This window comes from Lepisosteus oculatus, chromosome 15, assembly GCF_040954835.1.
Source record: "Lepisosteus oculatus isolate fLepOcu1 chromosome 15, fLepOcu1.hap2, whole genome shotgun sequence".
Lineage (NCBI taxonomy): Eukaryota > Metazoa > Chordata > Actinopteri > Semionotiformes > Lepisosteidae > Lepisosteus > Lepisosteus oculatus.
In genome coordinates, this window is record NC_090710.1 from 30,415,192 (window position 1) to 30,435,769 (window position 20,578).

A 20,578-nucleotide genomic window follows, 5' to 3' on the forward strand; every position below is an offset into this window, starting at 1 on the left:
CAGTCAAGTAAAAGAATAAAAGACAAAGGTTCCACTTCATTCATCATCTCAAACAGAAAAAAATAACAGTCACAACACACTGGTGATTTATTTAATGATAGTGTGTTTTCTTAAAATCGTGATTAATAATAATTTCTTAACAACCTGCAATTCAACTGCTACAATAGCGTGTTTTTTAGAAATAATAGTCATGTTTTTTAATCTTACATTTCTGATGTGAATCTGAAACGCAGTCTTCCATAAAATCAGAATCCTGCTCAAAATCACACAACCTAAAGAGATTTGTTGTATGGCAGTAATGAATGATCAACAGCTACATACATTTTATACATAATTTCTTTATTTTCTGTCTTCCAACATTTACAGTCATTTTTATTCATATTGTATACCATTTACAGAAAAAAAAGTATTACCCCAAAAATACTTTCACAAAATGTTTACTTCATTACAGTGTCTATTTTGAAAACAGAACATGAAGCATTTGTTCACAGTCTTGAGTGGAATTGTCAGGATATTCAGAAGAATAAGCATGATAAAAACTATACAATACTTTGTTAAAAAAATGGAATGGGAAAAATCCCAGGCTTCACAAATGAAATGACAATTTTCTTACAGAAAGACATTTCTGAGAAAAAAAAATCCCAAATTAAAATGAAATTAAAATTTTAACAACAACTGCTATTTTGTGTACAATAACATTTTTTTCTTTGCAATGAGAGAACGAGACTGGTGTGTACTATAAGAGGATAGCAAGGGCCACAAGCTTCTTCTTGTATCCCAAGAGAACTCAAAACGCCCAGTGTTTTTTTAAATGATAAGAACAGCTCCCTTTTCACATGCTGTGACTGTCTTATAATTCAAACTGCTGAGAATGTGGCAGCTGGTTATTGTGTGTGGGGGGTATTCATTGTAAAAGCAGAATATATAAAGCAAGGGGATTGTTCAATTGTTTCGTAATCATTTACTCCTTCTACACTCGGAAAGAATACGTTGCCAGAGCAACAACAGAATCTCGGGAGCCATCAATTCAGCATAAGGAAATCCAAGTTGTGTTTCACAGAGTTATATGCACTTGTGATGTTTTACAACACAGCATCCAACTTCCGAAACACAGATATACTGTTTGATAACGGTTTTATACAGCTTTTAACAAGCATTCAGAGTGAACAGCTTTAAAGGAGCAGTGTCCATTCGGCAGTAAACTCTATTCAGCTTTACACTATTTGTTCAAATTTCATACTTACAAGCAGGCTAAAGTCAGGCAGTATCATAGACTCTAAACATACAGTACAGTGTTTGGTTAATTGTTAACAAAGATCAACATTTTTCAGACACTGGAAGCGGCAACACTGTTTCACTTTTTAAATTTTTTAAACTTGTCTCTCCCAAAGAAGCTTAAAAACAGGCCTGGCAGTACAGTATTCATTTTAAAAAAAGGATTACAATAAAATTGTTCCATCCAATCCAGAACTACATGTACATACACATACATTATATGTGCAATAAATTATAAATTGATACCAAGGCCTACAATTATCAATTTGATCTGAGGTATATGAGATTCAGTTCTCTTGAAGGTATAAAAAGGTCTTTTTTAAAGTTAGACTAGATCACACACACCTTTACCGCTTACCTGAGTATGGTAAAGGAATGATGGGGAAAAAACGATTAACTCCATTTATAACTAGCGTTTTGTGAACTGTTACAGTACATAGTGGGGACAAAACACTCTAAGTGAACAGGGTTGTCAGCATCCAAACAGAAACCACCAGGAACTGTTTTGTGGAAAATTCCCTTTTCCATTTCAGTGTAACGTGTCTGAGGTTTTCTCCAAGTGGTTGCCAGCCTCGAAGCTTTCAGGGGACCAAGCCACACAAGGCCCCAGTTGACTGGGTGCTGTTAAGGACCACTGGCTACAGTCTGTAAACCTGGAATGCTTTTCACAAGGCTCCATAACACAGGCAAGATGGGATCAGAGTGATGTGCAAGAACTTACTTATGGTAACCTATATAAAAGGGGGGAAAAAGGAAGTTAAGATTAGACTTTATCAGGGGTTAGTGAAGTAATAATGTATAGTACGTCAGGAGCAGTTGTGAACACAGCACAAAAAAGCCACAAATGAAAGTCAATGCCAGTCAAGGGTTAGGGGAGAAGGAGCCGGAAGTGTATTCTTGTGAGTAACAGAGAATGCTGAGCTTCAAAACGCAGAAAGATACTGTATGATGTTCACAGGCTGTAGCTGAAGCAAAGGAAACGCATGAATACTAAAACACTTAGCAATCCCTCTTGTGAGCATAACTGTATCCTAGCATTATTATGAGTAAAAGAAATGTAAAAGATATATTAGGAGACTGTATCTCAAAACTGAACAATTACTGTAAGCAATTGGATATTGTTTTTAACTTAGTCACCCTAAAATCTGCTTCTCATTTTACTCCATGATGAAGCCCTGTTCCATGACAAAAGTTTTGAAATGTGGACTGATTGAAAGCTCAGGTCCTTCATATAGAAATGTTGTCTTGCAAAGCTCACGTAGTTTCATGTCACCCATTCAAAACCACCTAATCTGATTATACATAGAAGAATATAGCAAAAAGAATGTTATGATTCTATCGGTGAAAAGTTACTCATCTAAACATCCATCTTACAATTAGAAAAATATTTTTTTTGTATCATACAGATCTTACTTATGCATTGTGGAAGCTTAATAAGGTTAGTCATTAACATTAAGCATTCCCTTACACACAAACATATAGGTGTGTTTTAATGCACACAAAAAACTACAAAATAGCAACGCTTGTAGATGCTACAAATATTCCATTCTCTTGCAAAGAGAGCTTACAAATATGAATCCTATTTTAAACAGACTTTACTCACATTTCCCTCACACTGAAACAATGATTTTCTCTCACTATATCATATCATTGTCTCAGTGTATTGCAAACATACTAAATGGTATCAAGGTCATAGGCATCATGCATTATGAGATAATTAAGGACAGTTAAAAAATCAGACTTCCAATTTGCAGAACTAATACATTTATGCTACAATGCTTTAGGATTTATACTCTTTTTAATGATATGGTTTTTCAGATGACAAAAAGTAATACTGTGTCACCCTGAAAAGACGGCTTTTATTCTTCAGCCCTAAGGGGTCAAATACGTGTCCGAATGAGTTTCCTTTGTGAGTGTGTATAATGGATCTTTTTTAAGATATACCCATAGCCCCTCCTCTCCCACAGACATATACACACCCTCTACAGGACGAGGTGCCACAGAGAAGAACCAAATTGTGGCCAGATTTATCAAGCGCTTGGACCGAATTGTGATTTGCATATTTATGTATTTTTTTTCCAACTGCAGCAAAAAAAAAATAATCTACCACCACAACTTAAGAAAATCTACCTTAACTTAAGGAAATCTACCAGACCGGAAACAGCAATGAGGTAAACAGTGTCATGCTCAAACCAAGACACCTGGCCTTGATCACTCAATACAGTTTTGCTGTAATAATTTTATTCCAATAGGCCCTTGATGATGGGAACCAGCTCCTTATTAATTCAGTAATTTTAGATTTTGCAACAAAATGAACACGGTGCATTCATAAATCTGGCCTGTATTGCCGGAAAGAGCAACTGACAAACAGCACACGCAACCAAGATGTACAAGAGAAAATATGCATATAATGAAAGGCTAGAAATTACTATTACTATGACACAACTAACCTGCGATGCTCTTCGCTCCAATTAACATTAACATGCTACCCAGTATATAAAACCCCAATGGCAGGCTACTGAAGATACTAGTTTCACCTGCAGTCATCCAGTACCATGGGGGTCCAATTCAAGCAAGACAGAGGAGAAAAAAAACATTGGAATAGATAAATAAAGAGGATTCTTACAGCATTACATACAGATCATCAGCAAAGCTCACTCATGCATGATTGTACTGTATGTGCAGAACACTGTCATAATGTGGATCAGAGACAGGAGTTCCAGCCTTACAGTGAGTCAGAGGAATGTGGGGTATTCTGTATTAATTTACATCTCCCTCTGTGACGTTTTCAGAATGGTTCCCAAAAAAAAAGACTCACAGGCTTTTAACTTTGAAAACTGTTGACAGGTTACCAAAATTGAAATGATTTATTACCAGTTTAGATGGGCTTATAATTCATATTGTCCCCCCCAAAAAATCACAAAATTAGTTGTGATCGATAGAGTATCAGTCATATCAGTTTAAAATAAAATTAGTTGTCTGATTATATTTCAGGACCCACAGTGCAGTAGTATATTAATTTGATAAAAAATATATACATATATAATATTTACCTATAAAACTACTGTTAAAATAGAATATTCCATACAACAGACCCACTTAATATTTTAATCTAAAAAAGTACAAAGTTTTTGGCAATTTCAGATATTTGACCAATAAAATACACACACCTGTTTGATATGCTGAACAACAATACTGTCTTTTATTATATTTTATATTTCTAAAATATTTAAGAAGCTTCTTCTTTTGTTTTACTTGGTCATTTTTAGTTTTTACTTAGCTATTAGATTATGTTATATACTTCATTTTGCTATTTCCATGATAATATGCCAAATAAAATCAACCAGGCTTTCACTGAAAAAAAGCACATACACACCTGATACGTTGAATTGTACTCCCTGCATCTCTAAAACTGTAAATACTGTATGAAATCCTTTACAATTCAGACTTTGCATTAGGAGTAGAACTGATCTATCTGTCACAACACTCTTAAAGAATGTAAGAGCATGTGTAGTAGGATTTAGTGCTCTGTGCCTCAGTTACAGTGTTACATAGTGTGCATATAATCAAATAAAATAATGTAGGAAATTTTAACTATGCTATTATATCAAACCCAGAGACTGTAATACTACAGGTTTTATTTAATATAATTCTACTCAGGTTTCCAGAACTATTCACATACAGTAATTCATAGAAGTCAAACTAAATTTACCTCATGAGAGCAGAGGATTTCACAAAAAATTGAGCCTGTCACTTCCACATATATGAGACTGTTCACATTCTACCACAATAAGAATTAATTTTATGAACAATATTTGCTCTTTCCAGACATTAATCCAAAAAGTATTTCATTAAATACTGGGAGAAAAATTTGAGTTATATTATGGAAAAAGCCAGAATGCATGAAAAACTTAAGCACAGATAGAAAAATAGGACTTTTTCAGGTAACTTCTGGCCTGTGTACAAGAAGCAGATATCTGCTGTTTTTATTAGAATCACATATAGTATATAGTATAACCATTACTAGAATACAGGACTTGAAGCCTGTGATTGCTTTATAGCAATAATAGGGTTGGAAATGATAGTGTATGGAAAGAGACCATATTTGAAATGTTAAGTAATTAAAACATCAATTAAATGACTTAATCAGGAAACAAAAAAAATCACAATAGGTGTTCTGAAGACCTTACAAAAAGTATACATTCATGACAGTATATCTTGCAATGTCTGATATTGCACTGTAACCTGTTGCCACTGTGTTTCACACTTATTAAAACTACAAGCACCTGTCCTTTAACTCCAAACTTCCTCTGTCAGTCCTGAAAAGTCCAGAAAACACTGAAGCGCCAGAAGCTACAGCTTTAGTGGAGAACAACATTGCCACACATGCAGGAAACGCTGGATTGTTCCTGTCATGGAAATAAATTAACTGTAAACATTCTGTATTTCTGTATATTTTTCACTTTATAAACTCAATCCAAAAACTGCTTACCGTTTCCATCTGAAAGTGGCTCAGTGCTCTCCCAGTCCATGGCTTTCTGCACAGCTTTCTTCCAACGAGCGTACCGGTATTCGCTTTCTGCAACACACCAGGCATGTTGTAAGCTCCGTGGAGAACACTTTTGTTTCATTTGTTTCATTACAAAACCCATAGGATGTTTCACTGCTGCACTCAATCCAATGCACTTAATCCAATGGTGCAGAATTCAGCTGAATAAACATAAACATCATTTATTGCATTCTTAACGCATTTGACCATGCGCCATCATGAAATAATTTTCTGTCAGATTAGATTGGAATTACATGTGTGCATAATTAAGTATTCATAGGTGTACTGTAAAAACAAGACAGTCTATATCAATTGCATGATATAATTTTCAAATTTGCCCTACTCCAACTCAAACAAGTGAGGATCTCTTTTAAAGCATTGTGTAGATAAGCTCAGTAAAATTGCCCTGATAAATTATTTTATATCCGACTGGCCAATTAAAATATAAATCTTCAAAATCATTTTTAAAAGCCTCATTTTGTCACACTCTGTCTACATTTGATTCTTGTAGATGGTTAATCCGCTTATATCCAACTCCACTTTCAACTTCATGGACCTTCACCCAGCAGCCGAGGTGGCTGGGATGGAAGGAAGGGAGGTCCAGTCACTGTACCTTCAGGGTTGATCTGAGGCTCGAATCTCTCGCAGGTGACAGCGGTCAAGTCCTCCGGCACCAGGCTCCACACGCTGACCCCCTCGGCAGACCCTGCTGCCATGGCTGCCCCCAGGGCGGTGGTCTCGGGCATGGAGGGCTTCACTACAAGACACAGAAATGACCGCTTCAGAAGTTCATCACCTGAACCACTGGGTGACGCCGGCCAGGGGGAACTGGTGGTCTCCGATTAGGAGAACTACCTTACACTAAATAAGACCCAGGCCGATTGCTCATAAGGGAGCACAGACAATGGTCTGGAACAATCCTGTGTGCCTCTTACCCACGGGAATACATAGAATATCTGCCTGGAGCTGCATCAGAAGCTTATTGGCCGTCATTCCTCCATCCACCTGGAGCTGAGTGAGGGGCATCCCACTGTCCTGGTTCATCACATCCAGGATCTGCAACACAGGCCTGAGAGTCAGCGGCACAGCTAGCCTCTGCTGCAACACGCCCACATCCTATCACCAGTACATCGTCTAAACACTTCAGGCCTTGAGCCTGTCAGCGTGGGGCCTTCCTCTGAGCTCAGGAATGAATCCGTCCTCCTCTCTGAACTGATCCCAAAGCAGCTTTGCAACACTGTGACCAAAGCTGTAAAGAATACTTTACAATATATGTCTAATGCATTGGATAGATAATTTTGTCTTAAGATATATAAGCTCTATAGGCATAAAATCTTATTGCTTTTTCACATAAAGCTTCTTCAAACGTAAGTGTTTCATGAAAATTACCATTTACGTGTGTGATACTTGTCTTGACTGTCATCATCAAGATGTTTGCCCAAGAATGAATATTGTCTAAATTATTTTTTAATTTCCTTTACCGCTTCTATAGTGTTGAGCATTTGATAAATTCAGTAACTATACCAGAAGCTTTGATAAGAACTGGAAACAGCAGTGGGCCCAATATAGATCCCTGTGATGCCCTTATGCTTTGCACCACTCTTTACTACTATTCCCCTGTAACTCACACATATTGTCTTATCCTCTCACCAATGTGCTCAGTCCAGCATCTAAGCTGACCTTTTACAGAGAGGTGTAAATCAAAACAATAAATCACCACAACCACAACAGTTATGGCAGGTATGTTTTTACTATTCCATGAGACTCTTTATTTGATCACCAGCCCAACGAACAGTTAAACTGTCAATGAACATTCGTCCTGCTATTCAGAAGAGACAATCTGCTAAACCCACCTGTTCATCTGCCCCATAGTTACTGGGCAGTATCCTCTTATCTGATGTAAGGTCCAAAGGACTGTGCAAAAAATTTATATCGTTTAGATTTTGCAAGCACTCTAAGTGCACCATAAAAATGACTGTATATTTAATAGAATTAGGTTTATCTCCATCTGGGAAAACACACTGAAATAGCCCCCTGAAATGGTGTTATTCTGTAAGGACTTCTGCCTGGAAGAGGGATCAGAGCTATACGCATGCTATAACATAACATTTATATAACATATAAGGTATAACCCTTTGCATCTTGACAGAAATAGAGCATAAGGAAAGCCAAGATAGAGGATGTTAAAGTTGTTCAGGTGGGGAGCTGCGTCAGTATGTGTAGGCTGCAAAGGAACAAGTTATAGTTTTCTTCCATGCTGAAAAGAGAAGAAAGAAAACGCAATGTTTCAGCTGTAGAGCCTTCTTCACCCGAAGAAGGCTCCACAGCCAAAATGCTGTGTTTTCCTTCTTCTCTTTTCAGCATGGATGAAACCTATTACTTGCTCCAAGATAGAGGATGAACACTTTTCAGCATTCTGAATAACCACACTTGCTACTGAGGCACCCTCTTAAGCAGAAGTGATGTAATGCTGAATAAGGACAAAATTACAGAGTTAAACACCACAGTTCTGTCATGAACTGTTACTTTCATATGCGTAGCACATCTGTAAAGATGTTTCTTCCCCCCTAACGCTTAAGAGAAAACAAAATCCGAAAGGCAAATTCAACTTTTTTTGCATAGCAAATTTGACAGGCTTTTGGAAATGGTATTTCCGTAAACTCCTTTTGGAAACAGCACAAAAGACAAAGAAGGGGCTCCCCTCACCTCCCGAGTCTGAAAGCAGACAGCCTCCAGAGCCGCGAAAGCAAGGTGATTCCTGTTGGTGAACTGCGTGAGGCCGCAGATGATGCTGCCGAGAGAAATCGGCTGTTAGGGTCACAGAGGAATGAGGTTAAAAAAAAGGCAAGAAGCACTTATCAAATGAAAATCATAGCTACATCGGTAGCTTTTTAAGGAGGGCAGAATGACAGTAAGTATCATATTGGCTTGAAAGACCAAAACAGCAGAAGGAACAATGGGCCCGCTGTGCTGGAGAGTATAGCACTCAGCATTGACAAGGAAACAAAACACTTGCATAACTGCACTCATAAAGAAAATGATGTTCTTTGATCATTCAGTTGATCAAAAGATTGAAATCTGGATTATTAATTGATGAACATCTCGGGATGGACAGGAAGGTAGTTTGACTTAATTTCTCCTTTTTTATAAACAGTATCAAATCTAACATACATATACAGTTGATCCTACTATTGCTGGCCTTATTTCTGATAATGAGACTCTATACCGACAGGAGACTGACCAGGGAACAGCCTGGTGCTTTGATAATGACTTTTCACTGAAAGCATCGAAAACTAGAGAAATCATTATTGACTTGGGTTGTGTCCAGAACAAAGCTCTCCATCATCATTACTGACCATCCTATAGGGACCACTCGTTCCTTCAAACTTATGAGGACATACATAAGTGATGATTTTAAAAGCGAGATAGATCTACACAGATCATGTAGTTAAGAAGGCACAGCAGATGATCAGCAGCTTAAGAAAACCACTGAGTGTACCAGCAGCCTCTTCGTCAGCCATACAGTAATTCAAAGTGTTTTGACCGCTTCCATCACTATTTGGTATGGAGAGTTGTACAGCAACACAAAGGGAAAACTGGAAGCTGCAAAGCCACAAACACACCAGGCTGTGAACTCTCTTCCATTTCATTTCTTCACACAAGCCGTGCCTCCAATCACGCCTATAAGACTATTTCAGAGCCCTCTCATTCAGCTCATAATGTTTTTCAGCTTCTCCCATCGGGAAAACGCTTTACATCAATCCTTACAGGGTCCACCCGGTTCAACCTTAGCTTCTTACTGCCATATGAACTTTGAACTCTCCCCCTTCACCTATTTATCCTCCCGTGAGCTTCACCTTCACTGTTCTGTTTGCTATATGTACAGTTAATGTTTACTGTATGAGTGCATGTGACCGTGTTCTTCTTTTCTTTCTCCATTACAAATCTGTAGTCATTATATAATGTCGTATGCAGTGTATGTCTGCTTTATCGGTGTTCTTCTGCCACGCCGAAAGCAAACTGCACCAACTCTTGCTGTGTGGCAGATAAAGAATAAGGAATAACCTTCAAATTAAATCGTGGGCTCTCTCAGTGTGCCACATCAGCGCAGACCTCACCTGTCTGCCTCACCTAGATCATAGCTGGAATGACAGTGTTACTCACCCTCTGGCACTGGGCTCCCAGTATGGGGCGTACAAGCCTGAGAACGCTGGGACGAAGTAGCACCCATAGGATGTGCCAACCTTGGCAGCCAACTTCTCTGTGAGAGCAGAAGAACAGAAGCACGGGCTGAAATTTCACTTTCTCGGCGCGACACCTCCTTCATCACCATGAGGCTCTGCGACACACATTTCTGATGAGGCAATACTGTGTGTGTGAAGATACAAAAGGCTACGCTCGTCATTCTCTGGTCATTGTCCCTGTGATCTTTTGACTAAATCTATAAAAATAATGTTACTTTAAAGATGCACATTAATACAGAGCAGAAACCAGTGTTAATGTGCTTCACAGCCAGTGATTAGAAAAAACTCTGAGATGCAGATATCAGTGTTACAGAAGGAAAAACTGTCTTACAGCTTTATGCAATAGGTAAACACCATAATGTACTATTTAACGTTCATGTACTGTACTTCATTATACTTCCTATATACGAGACACATATATACGAGACACATATAGATTGAGAGGCGGTAAAAACAATAAATAACCAATGACCAACCTATAACATCCGGTGCTTTTACATGCGTGAAAAGGCCAGAACACTCACCTATCTCTCCTGAGCTCTGGATGATCCCCAGGTTGTCCCTCAGCCACTGAACCACGGCTCCGGCGATGGCTACCGAGCCCTAGAAGACAGGTCCAGGAGAAAGCTCAGCCCCTCTGTCAGGGCACACTCTCGAACACATTTCTGCAACACTGCCGTTGGAGAAATCTTGGAATGAACGCTATTGGTGCAAGTTTTTAGTTAGGTTTTTACCTGGGAAACTATGCGGAAATGCATTTATGAATTATATTATATATATATTATTAATTATTATTAACATTTATTGTTATTTATTATATTATTATAACAAAGAGGCAATAGGTTGTTTCTGAGTGTGGAAGAGACTACCCACCCACATGGTTGAAGCTGATCCCCTGTTTTTTTTCCCCAAGAAACAGCTGGGTGAGATCTCCGGATCAATCAGCTACTAACTAGATAAACTAGATGGGCAACATGGCCTCCTCTCATTGCTAACCCTACTTATGTTTTTATATCTAGACTTTACATTAAATTTAAATCTGGTCTGGGGTTCTGTGAAAAGAGAGATGGCAACAGAAAATGTAGCACCTACCTCAAGTGCATAACAGGCAGGCTTGTCTCGACCAAGCTTGTAGGCCACAGTTGTCAGCAGACCGTGATCGGACATCACCGGCTAGAGAAAAGAGACGCAGGGAGAGACTGACTCCACTGACAGACTAACGCCATCCCAACAGAACTAAAGCAATTTTCCCATCATCCCTTTGCCAGATTTGGGGAAATAAGAAATGTGACCGACTCACTCCTGTCAGGAGTAAAAATGCTTCAGTTGAAGTCATTTCCTGATTTTTCTATTTTCCCCGATGCTGCACTGTTTTCCCCTTTAGTACAGCTTGCTAAAAGTGCATGTTTGTGCAAGTTCAAGTCAACCGGCTCCAAAGGGCAGGGCATTCATGCGTTTTTCACTCTTTTGTAAGTGATGTCCATACCTTTTGACCAGTGTTATTCAGCAAAAAGCAACCAGTCCCATATCTGAAATAAAACAATTCAAACAGCGTAAAGGGTGACTTCAATGAAATAAAGACAAATAATGAACACTTATGTGCTTTATTATAGTCTTGTTGTGGATTATTACTAAAGTGGATTATTATTTGGCCATGTGTAAGAATATCTTGAGACGGACAGGAAGACAGTCTGACTTAACTTAATTTCTCCCTTTTTAGAGACAATGTCACATCTTGGGTTGAGATTACTAAATATACAGTTGATACTACTATGGTCGGCCTTCTGTCAGGTAATGATAAGGCTCCATTCCGACAGATTGACCAGGAAACAGCCTGGTGCTTTGAAAATGACCTTTCACTGAAATCAGCAAAAACTACGGAAATCATTATTGACATGAGACGTGCCCAGAGCATAAAGCTCTCCATCATCATTATAGAGACAACAGATTCCTTCAAATTTTGGGGGACATACATTCCGGTGGGACCCTCAGAAACAGGGTTATCTAATTTTCCACTTCAGGTTCCAACTGAGTGTTTTGCTGCCAGATCAGCTATTCCCGTTTTAGATTATTTTACTCAAACATGAATAATACTGAGATTCTGCACTTTTCCAGCCTAACTGCGCTATCGGTGAGTGAAGACTAGATTTACAATCACCTAGGACTCCCAACAATCAGAATAAAAAAAACACAGCACATGGTGGCTCCGATTGGTTGGGGAGAGGCTGTGTCCTTATTTTATATCATGTTTGATGATCATCGTCAAGGAAATCCAAAGGCAGGAAGCCGCTACAGACATTAAGAAATTATAAAAAGAGAAAAGCTTTACGTGTTCTTGGCTTGTCCATCTTGAAAGCACATCTGTCCAACTAGAGCTGCTGACTGGTCACCCAGACACTGCAATAGTGGGGTACATATTTGTTTGATCCACTCCGGCAAGAACAAGCACAAGGTGAACAGAATGAAGTTACACCAGAGATGACAAAGGAATGTCACCACAGTTCAGAGATTAGCTATGAAAAGTGTAGAAATTCATAGCACTGAAAACAAAAATCTCAAAGCAATGGAAAATATGAGTTGTACATTTTGAAAAGGAATGCTACTGAATGTTTGAATAATACATTACGGTTCTTAAGATAGATCAAATGTACTATTGTCCATTTCAGAAGTTAGGTTGAGTCTTTGCTGCTTGCTTTATTACTTGATCAGTAGTCATTTGCCCAGACTTACCCCTGAAATAGGGACTCCACTAAGTGAGCCTGATTTCTGTTTAAAAAGAAAAGAAACACATGCAAAATCAGTATAACAAGGTCCAGTGGGGAAAAAAAAGCACAATGGATCCATTTATTAATGCCATGTCATTAACAGAGGCAATTCAGAGTGTGACGAAAAGACCTACATTTGTTATGGTTGAAGTGTAGTGACACAGTACAGTGCACATTACTAACAAGAGACACCGTGAGCAGTGTCAGACTCCGCTCCAGGCGGATCTGTCACCTGGGTTTGTTCCAACCTGAGCTCTCAGTTACACAATGGGTCAAACTTGGCTCTGAGGTGTAACTAACTTTAACACAGTCAGATTTCAGTAATTAAAAGTAAAAGTCCTTGATACCTTTCATGTATCCGACTAAAAAACATAATTAGGTTAATTGTTTAATTGGCTACTCAGATTGGAAGAAAACAGGCTCTCCAGGAAGTGAGATTTGCCCCTGGTTTCAGGCTTGTGAACTGTTCATCCCTCAGTAAGGTTTTAAAAAGCTGGTAAAATGTTTACAAAAGATTAAAATGATATTTGTTTTACCAAATTAGAAAAATATATTGTACATTTAAACGTCTTTTCCTTTTAGATTTTTACTCAGGATCCTGCTCATTATAACTTTACTGTCCTTAAGGCCCTGGTCAGCTGTGGACAGTCAAGCCCCAGGACGGATCTCATCCTTTCCCCCTATCGAAGAACATGTGGATGTGCTGGCTCCTTCTGTAGAAGCTCCAATTCCCCTCTTTACGGTGTCACCCAGACCTATTTCTAGCTGTTCACAAGCATGCGCAAGTGGACAGCAAAGAAGAGGTCTTTCATTCCCAATTAGGAGGAGAATGCCTGCCCCATGTTCATCTACAGTGCCGCTCGAGACTGGAAATCTCCTATTTACATTAGACTGTAACACTGGAACCTGCAATACTTACAAGGTATTATAAAGCTCTTTTTTTATTTTATTTTTTTTACGGTTGATAATATGCACTTTTACAGCAGCTTTGTTGTCACTCACCATCGGCCCTTAGACATGCCAGCAGGGTTCGGCCTGCCTTGCTGCTGCCACAACTGCAGCTTTCGTTTATGGAGTCATTTTAGAAGCTGCCTGCTACAGCGACAGGCTGTGTGCCAGTGATCGCAATCCACACAGAACCTACGAACAGCTCGGGAGCCAGACACTCACATTTTCTAGCCCAGTGGCTTTAATTTAATGTTTATGAAAAAAACGCATCTTTTTAAAAAATGGCACAGCTGAGAATTTTTCTTCCCAAAACAAGTCAGATATTTTGATTGAGAAATGTGTATCATACAGCAAATATATATGCACTAGATGTAACACTAATAAAAAAAAACTTTATTTTATATAGCACTTTTAAAGGTGGCTTCTCAAAGCGCTTATATGAAGTACTCTACTTAGAAAATACGAAAATGATTACATTGTCACAATAAGGTAATACAAATTATCACAATAATTTGGAACGCAAAAATGTAAAAAGAGCTGGATGAATTGAAAATGCGGACAATCTTAGCTACAACTCTATCAGCTTGTCGGGCTCATTGACGTTTACCAGTCGTTTACAAAAGTGATAAACGTCAACCCTGGCATACTGAGTAGACCCAGCAGAAGTACGCAGAAAAAACACACTTAGCTTCACTGCACTGTTAACAAAGCCGAAACCTAGAAACAACGCATGCATTTCCGGCAACACCTCTCGATGGCAAACACAGACGGCAGCCAGAAACAAGAAGAAAACTGAACCAACACACAGAACAGGGAAACAGGAGGTGGTGCCAACATGCAGAAAGGGCCAAGGCACAGGGTCTCTATATACCAAACCTTTTCACTCCATCTGGCTGCTGTAACATTCAGCTACATTAGAGAGTGCAGCAGCTCTGAGCCAGTGTGTCACCTCTCTCATTATTATAATTATTAATTATTATTAATAATTAATTGTTATTAATTATTATTGCTGTTGTTGTTATTGGTGTTATTTTTGTTATTATTTATGTTATTATTATTATTCTGACAGTCCTGCTTTGTCATGTAACGAACTGAACCTCCCTCCTTCACTGAGCACTGCGAGACATGCTCGCTAGACTGTGAAACTCTGAGGAAGACACATTGTAACCATGCAGAGCTCGTGTACTGTACATGAGCACATGAAGTCCTTTAGGAGTAGCTCACAGGGCTGTGAGCCCCCTGGCTGGCGTTCTGCATTGGGTATATATAACACTGGCAGCTCAGTATGCGATCTCCTGTCACAGCCTGAGGAACAGAGAGGGAGCCTGTCAAATAATGTTTTATGTGATACCTGTCCACGTCCAATTATATAATATTGTTATATTGTTTTGGCAACACTATAATCCGTTGGTCATACCAGTAAAGCTTACTCAAGTCTTTGAATTTGCCTTTATTACAGTATGCTGAGGTGACAGAATCAGCCAGAGTCAAGTACTTTGCTCAAGGGTGTAGCAGTATTATCTGCATCAGGAGGTGAACTCAGCAGAGGGGTTTAACCACTAAACAGGCCCTCTCCTCATGTAAGAGCAAAGGCAACTAACAAAATGGGCTGTCCCTGTACCTTTACGATAATCCCTTCTCTCCCTGGACAGTTTCCCAGCGACTGTGGCAGACTTGTTTACCCCAAGAGACACAATTTGCTCTTGGCCGGTTTCCTGCTCTGCTGGGCTCTTGTTTAACGCCTGACCGCTCACATGTGAACCTGTCCTGCTGGAGCGAAGAGCTTTGGGGAGCGAGCGAGTGCTGTCAAGTCACCGTGCCGGGCCCCGTCACGAGCAGGGACTGTCGCAGCCCTGACCCTCGCACTGCCCGGGCAAAGGGTGCAGGGTGTCACAACAGAGCCTCGTGGCAGGAAACATGCAAACGGAGAGAAAACGCATCCAGCACATTTCCAATAGCTGCCCTCCAACGTGGCAGACAGACGCCCAAGGACTGACTTCATTCAGAAACTGTGCCAGCTGCCCTACAACTCCAGAAAGCCTATTTTCCTCTAAAGCAGTCTGTACAGTAAGCCACAGCCCCTCACATAAAATAAACCTCAAAACTCAAACCCAATTGGATCCCTCCAGCTGAGGTGCATGTCTGTTTTTGGATCCCCCGTCAGCCGGAAATCATTTCTGAACACTTGCACACACAAAAAAACTTCAGGTTCTGTTATGCAATGAAGCCAATAAGTTAATTGTAAACTTTATATCGTTGGCCTGATCATACCAAAGATAAAAGAAATGTGGTCAGTCCTGATCCAAATTCAAAAATATATATATTTTTTTGTCTGCTTGTTGTCACTGGCAAGAAATTGGAAATGCACCGTTAATTGTTTGAATTGTACGAGGAGGGAAACAGAACCACAAGTGGGACATGCGAGAAAAACTCCTACTCACCAGACTAGAGCTTATTTTCTACAAGTCAGCAGAGAGAGACATGACAGAAAAAGATGAAGATCTGAACCTGAAAATCTCTTCCCTCATGTAGATATGACAGCTGAAGAGGATTTTCTCCACAGCAAAACTGTGTTCCCAGACCTGGGAAATTCAAGAACTGGTGTTTCTGCTTAGGAGGACTTCCAAGTAATCACTGTATACAAATCTGAAATAATGGCTGAATCAAGAAACGACTATTTCCAATAGTATGCATGAGCTCAGTTTTTGTTTTGTTGTTATTACAACATAAAGTATTTTTTTAAATGCAAATGTAGTTACAGTGTGGAAATAGCAAGGAAGCTGTTTCTTATTTCTGCCATTATTCACAGGGATAACTTTGTGTGCTGTGGAGCAAAGGTTTAATGCACAGTTCTGGACCTTTCTTTCATTCAGTGTAAAACAGACCAGCCAGGCAAAAACAGTACACAACCGATGCAAATAACAGTCTCTTTGTGCAAAAGGCTTCATAGGAGATCAGCAAATGACATACCTTCATTGACTTCTGTACTGTATATGAGCACTTTCATTGGTCAAAGTCACTAAGGAATTAGGAACTAAGTATTTAAAACTCAACCAATACCTACTGTATGACAAGCAGAGCTAATACCATGCTTTTTGGATTTCGCATCATCAATATATTAGAGGATATTTATTTTTACAATTGATTTGTTGCAAACTGTATTTTCTAGGTCTTCCCCATCACAAACACAAGGTTTAAATTCCTCCTGGGTGAAAAGATGTAAAATAAAATAACTTGCTGCATCCTAAGCTACAACAATTCAGACAAACGTCTCTCATTCCAGCTTGCATTGCTTTGGCTTTGTCTCCAAGGCCTTTAACTGCCACTTGAACTGGACAATGAAACCATTGATGACAGATGACAGGCCATGGAGGGAGAGGTTTTAGGTGCTCAAGTCTGAAGTATTTACAGTCTGTCTGCCCAATCATCTCATTGTTTACACAGACTAACCCCCACAGGTAATGCACATAAACTAAACAATCTAAATGTTGATTAAAAAAAATCGTAAGAGAAGGTTATGCATTTGCCTGTTATATTTTTTTAACTAAAAAATATCCCTATATTTTATTATTTTTTATTAGAAACCATCAAATGGGGTGTCATCAAATAAAACGCACATAAAAGGTTTGTTTCAAGACTCCTGTCTTCCTCTGAATGCCTCTGTTTCCCACCAACACGTCTACACTCGGTATTATTGCCTACTTCTGCATGATTAATTTAGTCTTTAAACTAAACATTCTGAATCACAAGCTCAAACATACTGTAGATATGGCTTTCACCAAAGCAGTACTGAATAGTGACACTGAAAAGTGAAGAAACGAAATACAGTTTCTGGCTTGAAACACTTAACACTATACAGCACAGAGATAAATAAAAACTAGTGTGCAAAAATTTGAGTTCAAGTCTATTACTATTACTATACTACTTACTATTCTTTCTAAATACTTGAAAATCCTCAGAACCAAATGGTCATTCCCCTGTCTGTACTGAGCCCCATCTTTTAAACAGTTTGAACCGATTTCAAGTCTCATTGGAACGAGGCACATTGTCAAGGTTCAACGTATGTTTTGCACCTGCATGGCATTTGTCAGTAGATGAGGCACCAGAAATAGAGCCACATCTTAAACTGGAGAATGTGTAGATATCAGAAAGAGCTCTGTTATTATGTGCTCTGCTTGAGACAGGACGATATCAATATATAATTTCTACTGTAAACAGTAAGCCGCTATTTCAAAAATGGAAAGGGAACTTTTAAAAACCTACCATTAAGCCATATATTTCAGAGGAGCTTCTCACTTTTGGCAGAATATCCATTGGAACATCAAAATACCTAAATCACCCAGAAAAAAAACAACAACACGCATTTAAAAACAGGAAATAACCAAGACGGATATCACTGAAAAAGAGAAGACCTGAGTGGAGTCAAATGGCCGATGAGCTGCTCTGTTCTCCTCTGTTTCCAGGTCTTTCCTTATGATGAGGATTAGCCATTTCCTAAAAATCCCAGTGAACTGTGCCCCCTTCAGGGCTGGGATCAGACATCACCACTGTATGCTGTGCTCAAATGAAAAGAGTAACTGAACCACCTACTTGCACAGATCAGGGTCCCACTCCAAAGTGTGAATGTTAAACAGCATGGTCCTGCTGGCATTGGTCACGTCCGTGCAGTGAACGCCACCTTGCCTACCTCCTGTCAGACACTTCAGTTATCCAGACAGTGAGGGAAAAGGGCAGGAGAACAACAGACCTCCATTAGGAACTGTGGCTACAGTATGTGAGCAAGACAGGAAAATAGTTTAAGGCTAAAGGTTCAAAAGGAAGAGCATGCAATCCAATACAGTAATTAAAGTAGAATGGGAATGTGTCTTCAGTCCAGGGCAAATACACGGATCTCTACTAAGATACAAGGTTCTCTAATAAACTGCAAAAAACAAGGTTAACTCTTTTGATCTGTTTTTATTTAAAAGCCGTGAGATCACAGCTGTTGTGCTCCTGGTGCCTGCTGGTCTATGAGGACAAGCAGACTGCTATCTGATAAGTCAATCTGTCAAACTGTTGCTTTGTCTATTCATGTCATCCCGTTGATTTGTTGACTGTTTTGGTCAGATTATCAGATTCAAGGAACAACTGCTTTATCAGGAGCCTAGAAAAGTTGCTGCCAAAAGGGGCCACCCCTTCATTGTCTCGTCAGGAGACGCGATTGATTTCACAACAAGAAACGCGAGTCTCTAAACTGTGTGTTTTGATCCACAGATCCACAGTAATTGGAGGAGAAACACATTCTCCTTGTTTGTCACACATTCGGTTCAGAATAATTACGCACATAAGACGCAAACTGGTTGTATTTCTCTACCCCTAAGGAGGTTGGATCAGTGACTGTCTAAAGGTTCTTACCCAGATGAGCCAGGAGTCGACGGTGCCGAACATAGCTCGTCCTGACAGAACTGCACTGTGGACCTCCTCCACATTGTCCATCAACCAGCGCAGCTTCACCGCGCTGAAGTACGTGCTGATTGGGAGTCCCGTCTTGTTCTGGTACAGAGGAAGCAGATAAAGACAGGGTTTTTTTTTTCCCCAAACCATTCTCTAAAACATTTGAATGAATATCTGTAACACTATATGGAGATGTCTTTGCAGAAGATTTACACGATGAGTACGATGGTTCATGTCATTTCTAGTTTTAGAAGATCTGTTATTTAATTAAGCAAACAGGAACTGATGCTTGGGTTAAATCTAAAAACAGGCTTGCCCCTTTCTCCACGGACAGAAACGCAAAAGCCTTTCGATGTAAAGTGTTACTCTGAAGACTGAACTAAAGCCTGTAAATGCCCTGCACGTCTGAGCACTTGGGGCTCCCTGGATTTTTGATTTACAATTTATTTTCCACCTGCCGGAAGCTTCAGAACCACAGAAGACTTTAAACAGCCAAGCGCCGTTTCTGCCCTTCAAACACACGACATGAAAAAGCAGCAAAGGGAGTCACGAACGTCTCCCATAAGGAATAAAGGAGGCAAGCGGGGGCTCGAGGCAGGCCACCCTGACGCAGTTCTGAAAGGTCTGCCTGGATTAGGAAAGGTCCCAGGCTGGCTGGGGTGAGCGGGAGGGCGGGGAGTCGGTCCCAGGGCACTCGAACCCACCTTGAGGTGATTCTTGTTCCTCCCTGGTGTTTTGTTGATCAGTCGCTCTACTGTGGATTGCGTGCGGAGGTCCAGCCAAACTGCAAGTCAACCGACAAGCCTTTGCATTTTAATTTCAGCTGGGAGCAGCATGGGACAGTACCGAGCCAACACTGGCACAGGGGAAGTGCCATTTCCCAGGGTCTGTTTGAACCCATGGATGATGGCAGAGTGATTTTTTTTTAATATGTAATATACATCTTCAAGCAGACTTTAGCTGGCACTGTAAATGATAAAGACCTGTCTCTTAAAAGAAAATCTACAGAACTGAGAAAAACAGCCCGTCTTATCAGGTAGTCTAAGGCAGCAATCAACTAAACGAAAGGGAGGAGAGGCCAAAGAAGAAGCACAGGTTTATTCCACACTGAAAAGTAGAAAGAAAAGGATCGGGCTTGTGGATACAAGGATTAAAACACTGTCTTTTCTTTTTACTACTTACTGTGGATTTAACCTCTACTTACTCCTTAAAAACTACATTATACAAATCCTCCATGCCTTGAGAGGTGATTATTAATGCCAGTACAATGGAAATATTTCTTCACACACACAAGACCTCTGTGTTACATTCGATCATGTTCAAACAGTTACACGGAAAAAAAATCAAGTAGGAAATAATTTGAG

The 20,578-nt window shown here is 39.7% G+C and overlaps 1 protein-coding gene across 3 annotated transcripts in view; it reads right to left on the bottom strand.

Moving 5' to 3' along the window:
- Positions 1–318: 318 nt before the first annotated feature.
- LOC102695101 (glycerol kinase) overlaps positions 319–20,578 on the bottom strand; it is a 28,744-nt gene continuing 8,484 nt past the window's right edge. The window contains exons 5-21 of one of the 3 annotated variants that reach the window (XM_069178749.1): positions 19,919–19,998; positions 19,176–19,313; positions 18,372–18,481; positions 18,045–18,111; positions 16,223–16,240; positions 12,799–12,834; positions 12,398–12,465; positions 11,555–11,597; positions 11,161–11,241; positions 10,593–10,671; positions 9,989–10,085; positions 8,531–8,615; positions 6,760–6,880; positions 6,438–6,581; positions 5,768–5,854; positions 3,726–3,812; positions 319–2,006 (exon numbers count right to left, since the gene is read on the bottom strand). In XM_069178749.1, coding sequence (XP_069034850.1) covers positions 1,993–2,006; positions 3,726–3,812; positions 5,768–5,854; positions 6,438–6,581; positions 6,760–6,880; positions 8,531–8,615; positions 9,989–10,085; positions 10,593–10,671; positions 11,161–11,241; positions 11,555–11,597; positions 12,398–12,465; positions 12,799–12,834; positions 16,223–16,240; positions 18,045–18,111; positions 18,372–18,481; positions 19,176–19,313; positions 19,919–19,998 — 1,355 coding nt within the window. In that variant the 3' untranslated portion in view covers positions 319–1,992. The remainder of the gene's footprint in view (positions 2,007–3,725; positions 3,813–5,767; positions 5,855–6,437; positions 6,582–6,759; positions 6,881–8,530; positions 8,616–9,988; positions 10,086–10,592; positions 10,672–11,160; positions 11,242–11,554; positions 11,598–12,397; positions 12,466–12,798; positions 12,835–16,222; positions 16,241–18,044; positions 18,112–18,371; positions 18,482–19,175; positions 19,314–19,918; positions 19,999–20,578) is intronic. The other 2 variants (XM_069178750.1, XM_069178751.1) reach the window with 2 other exon arrangements.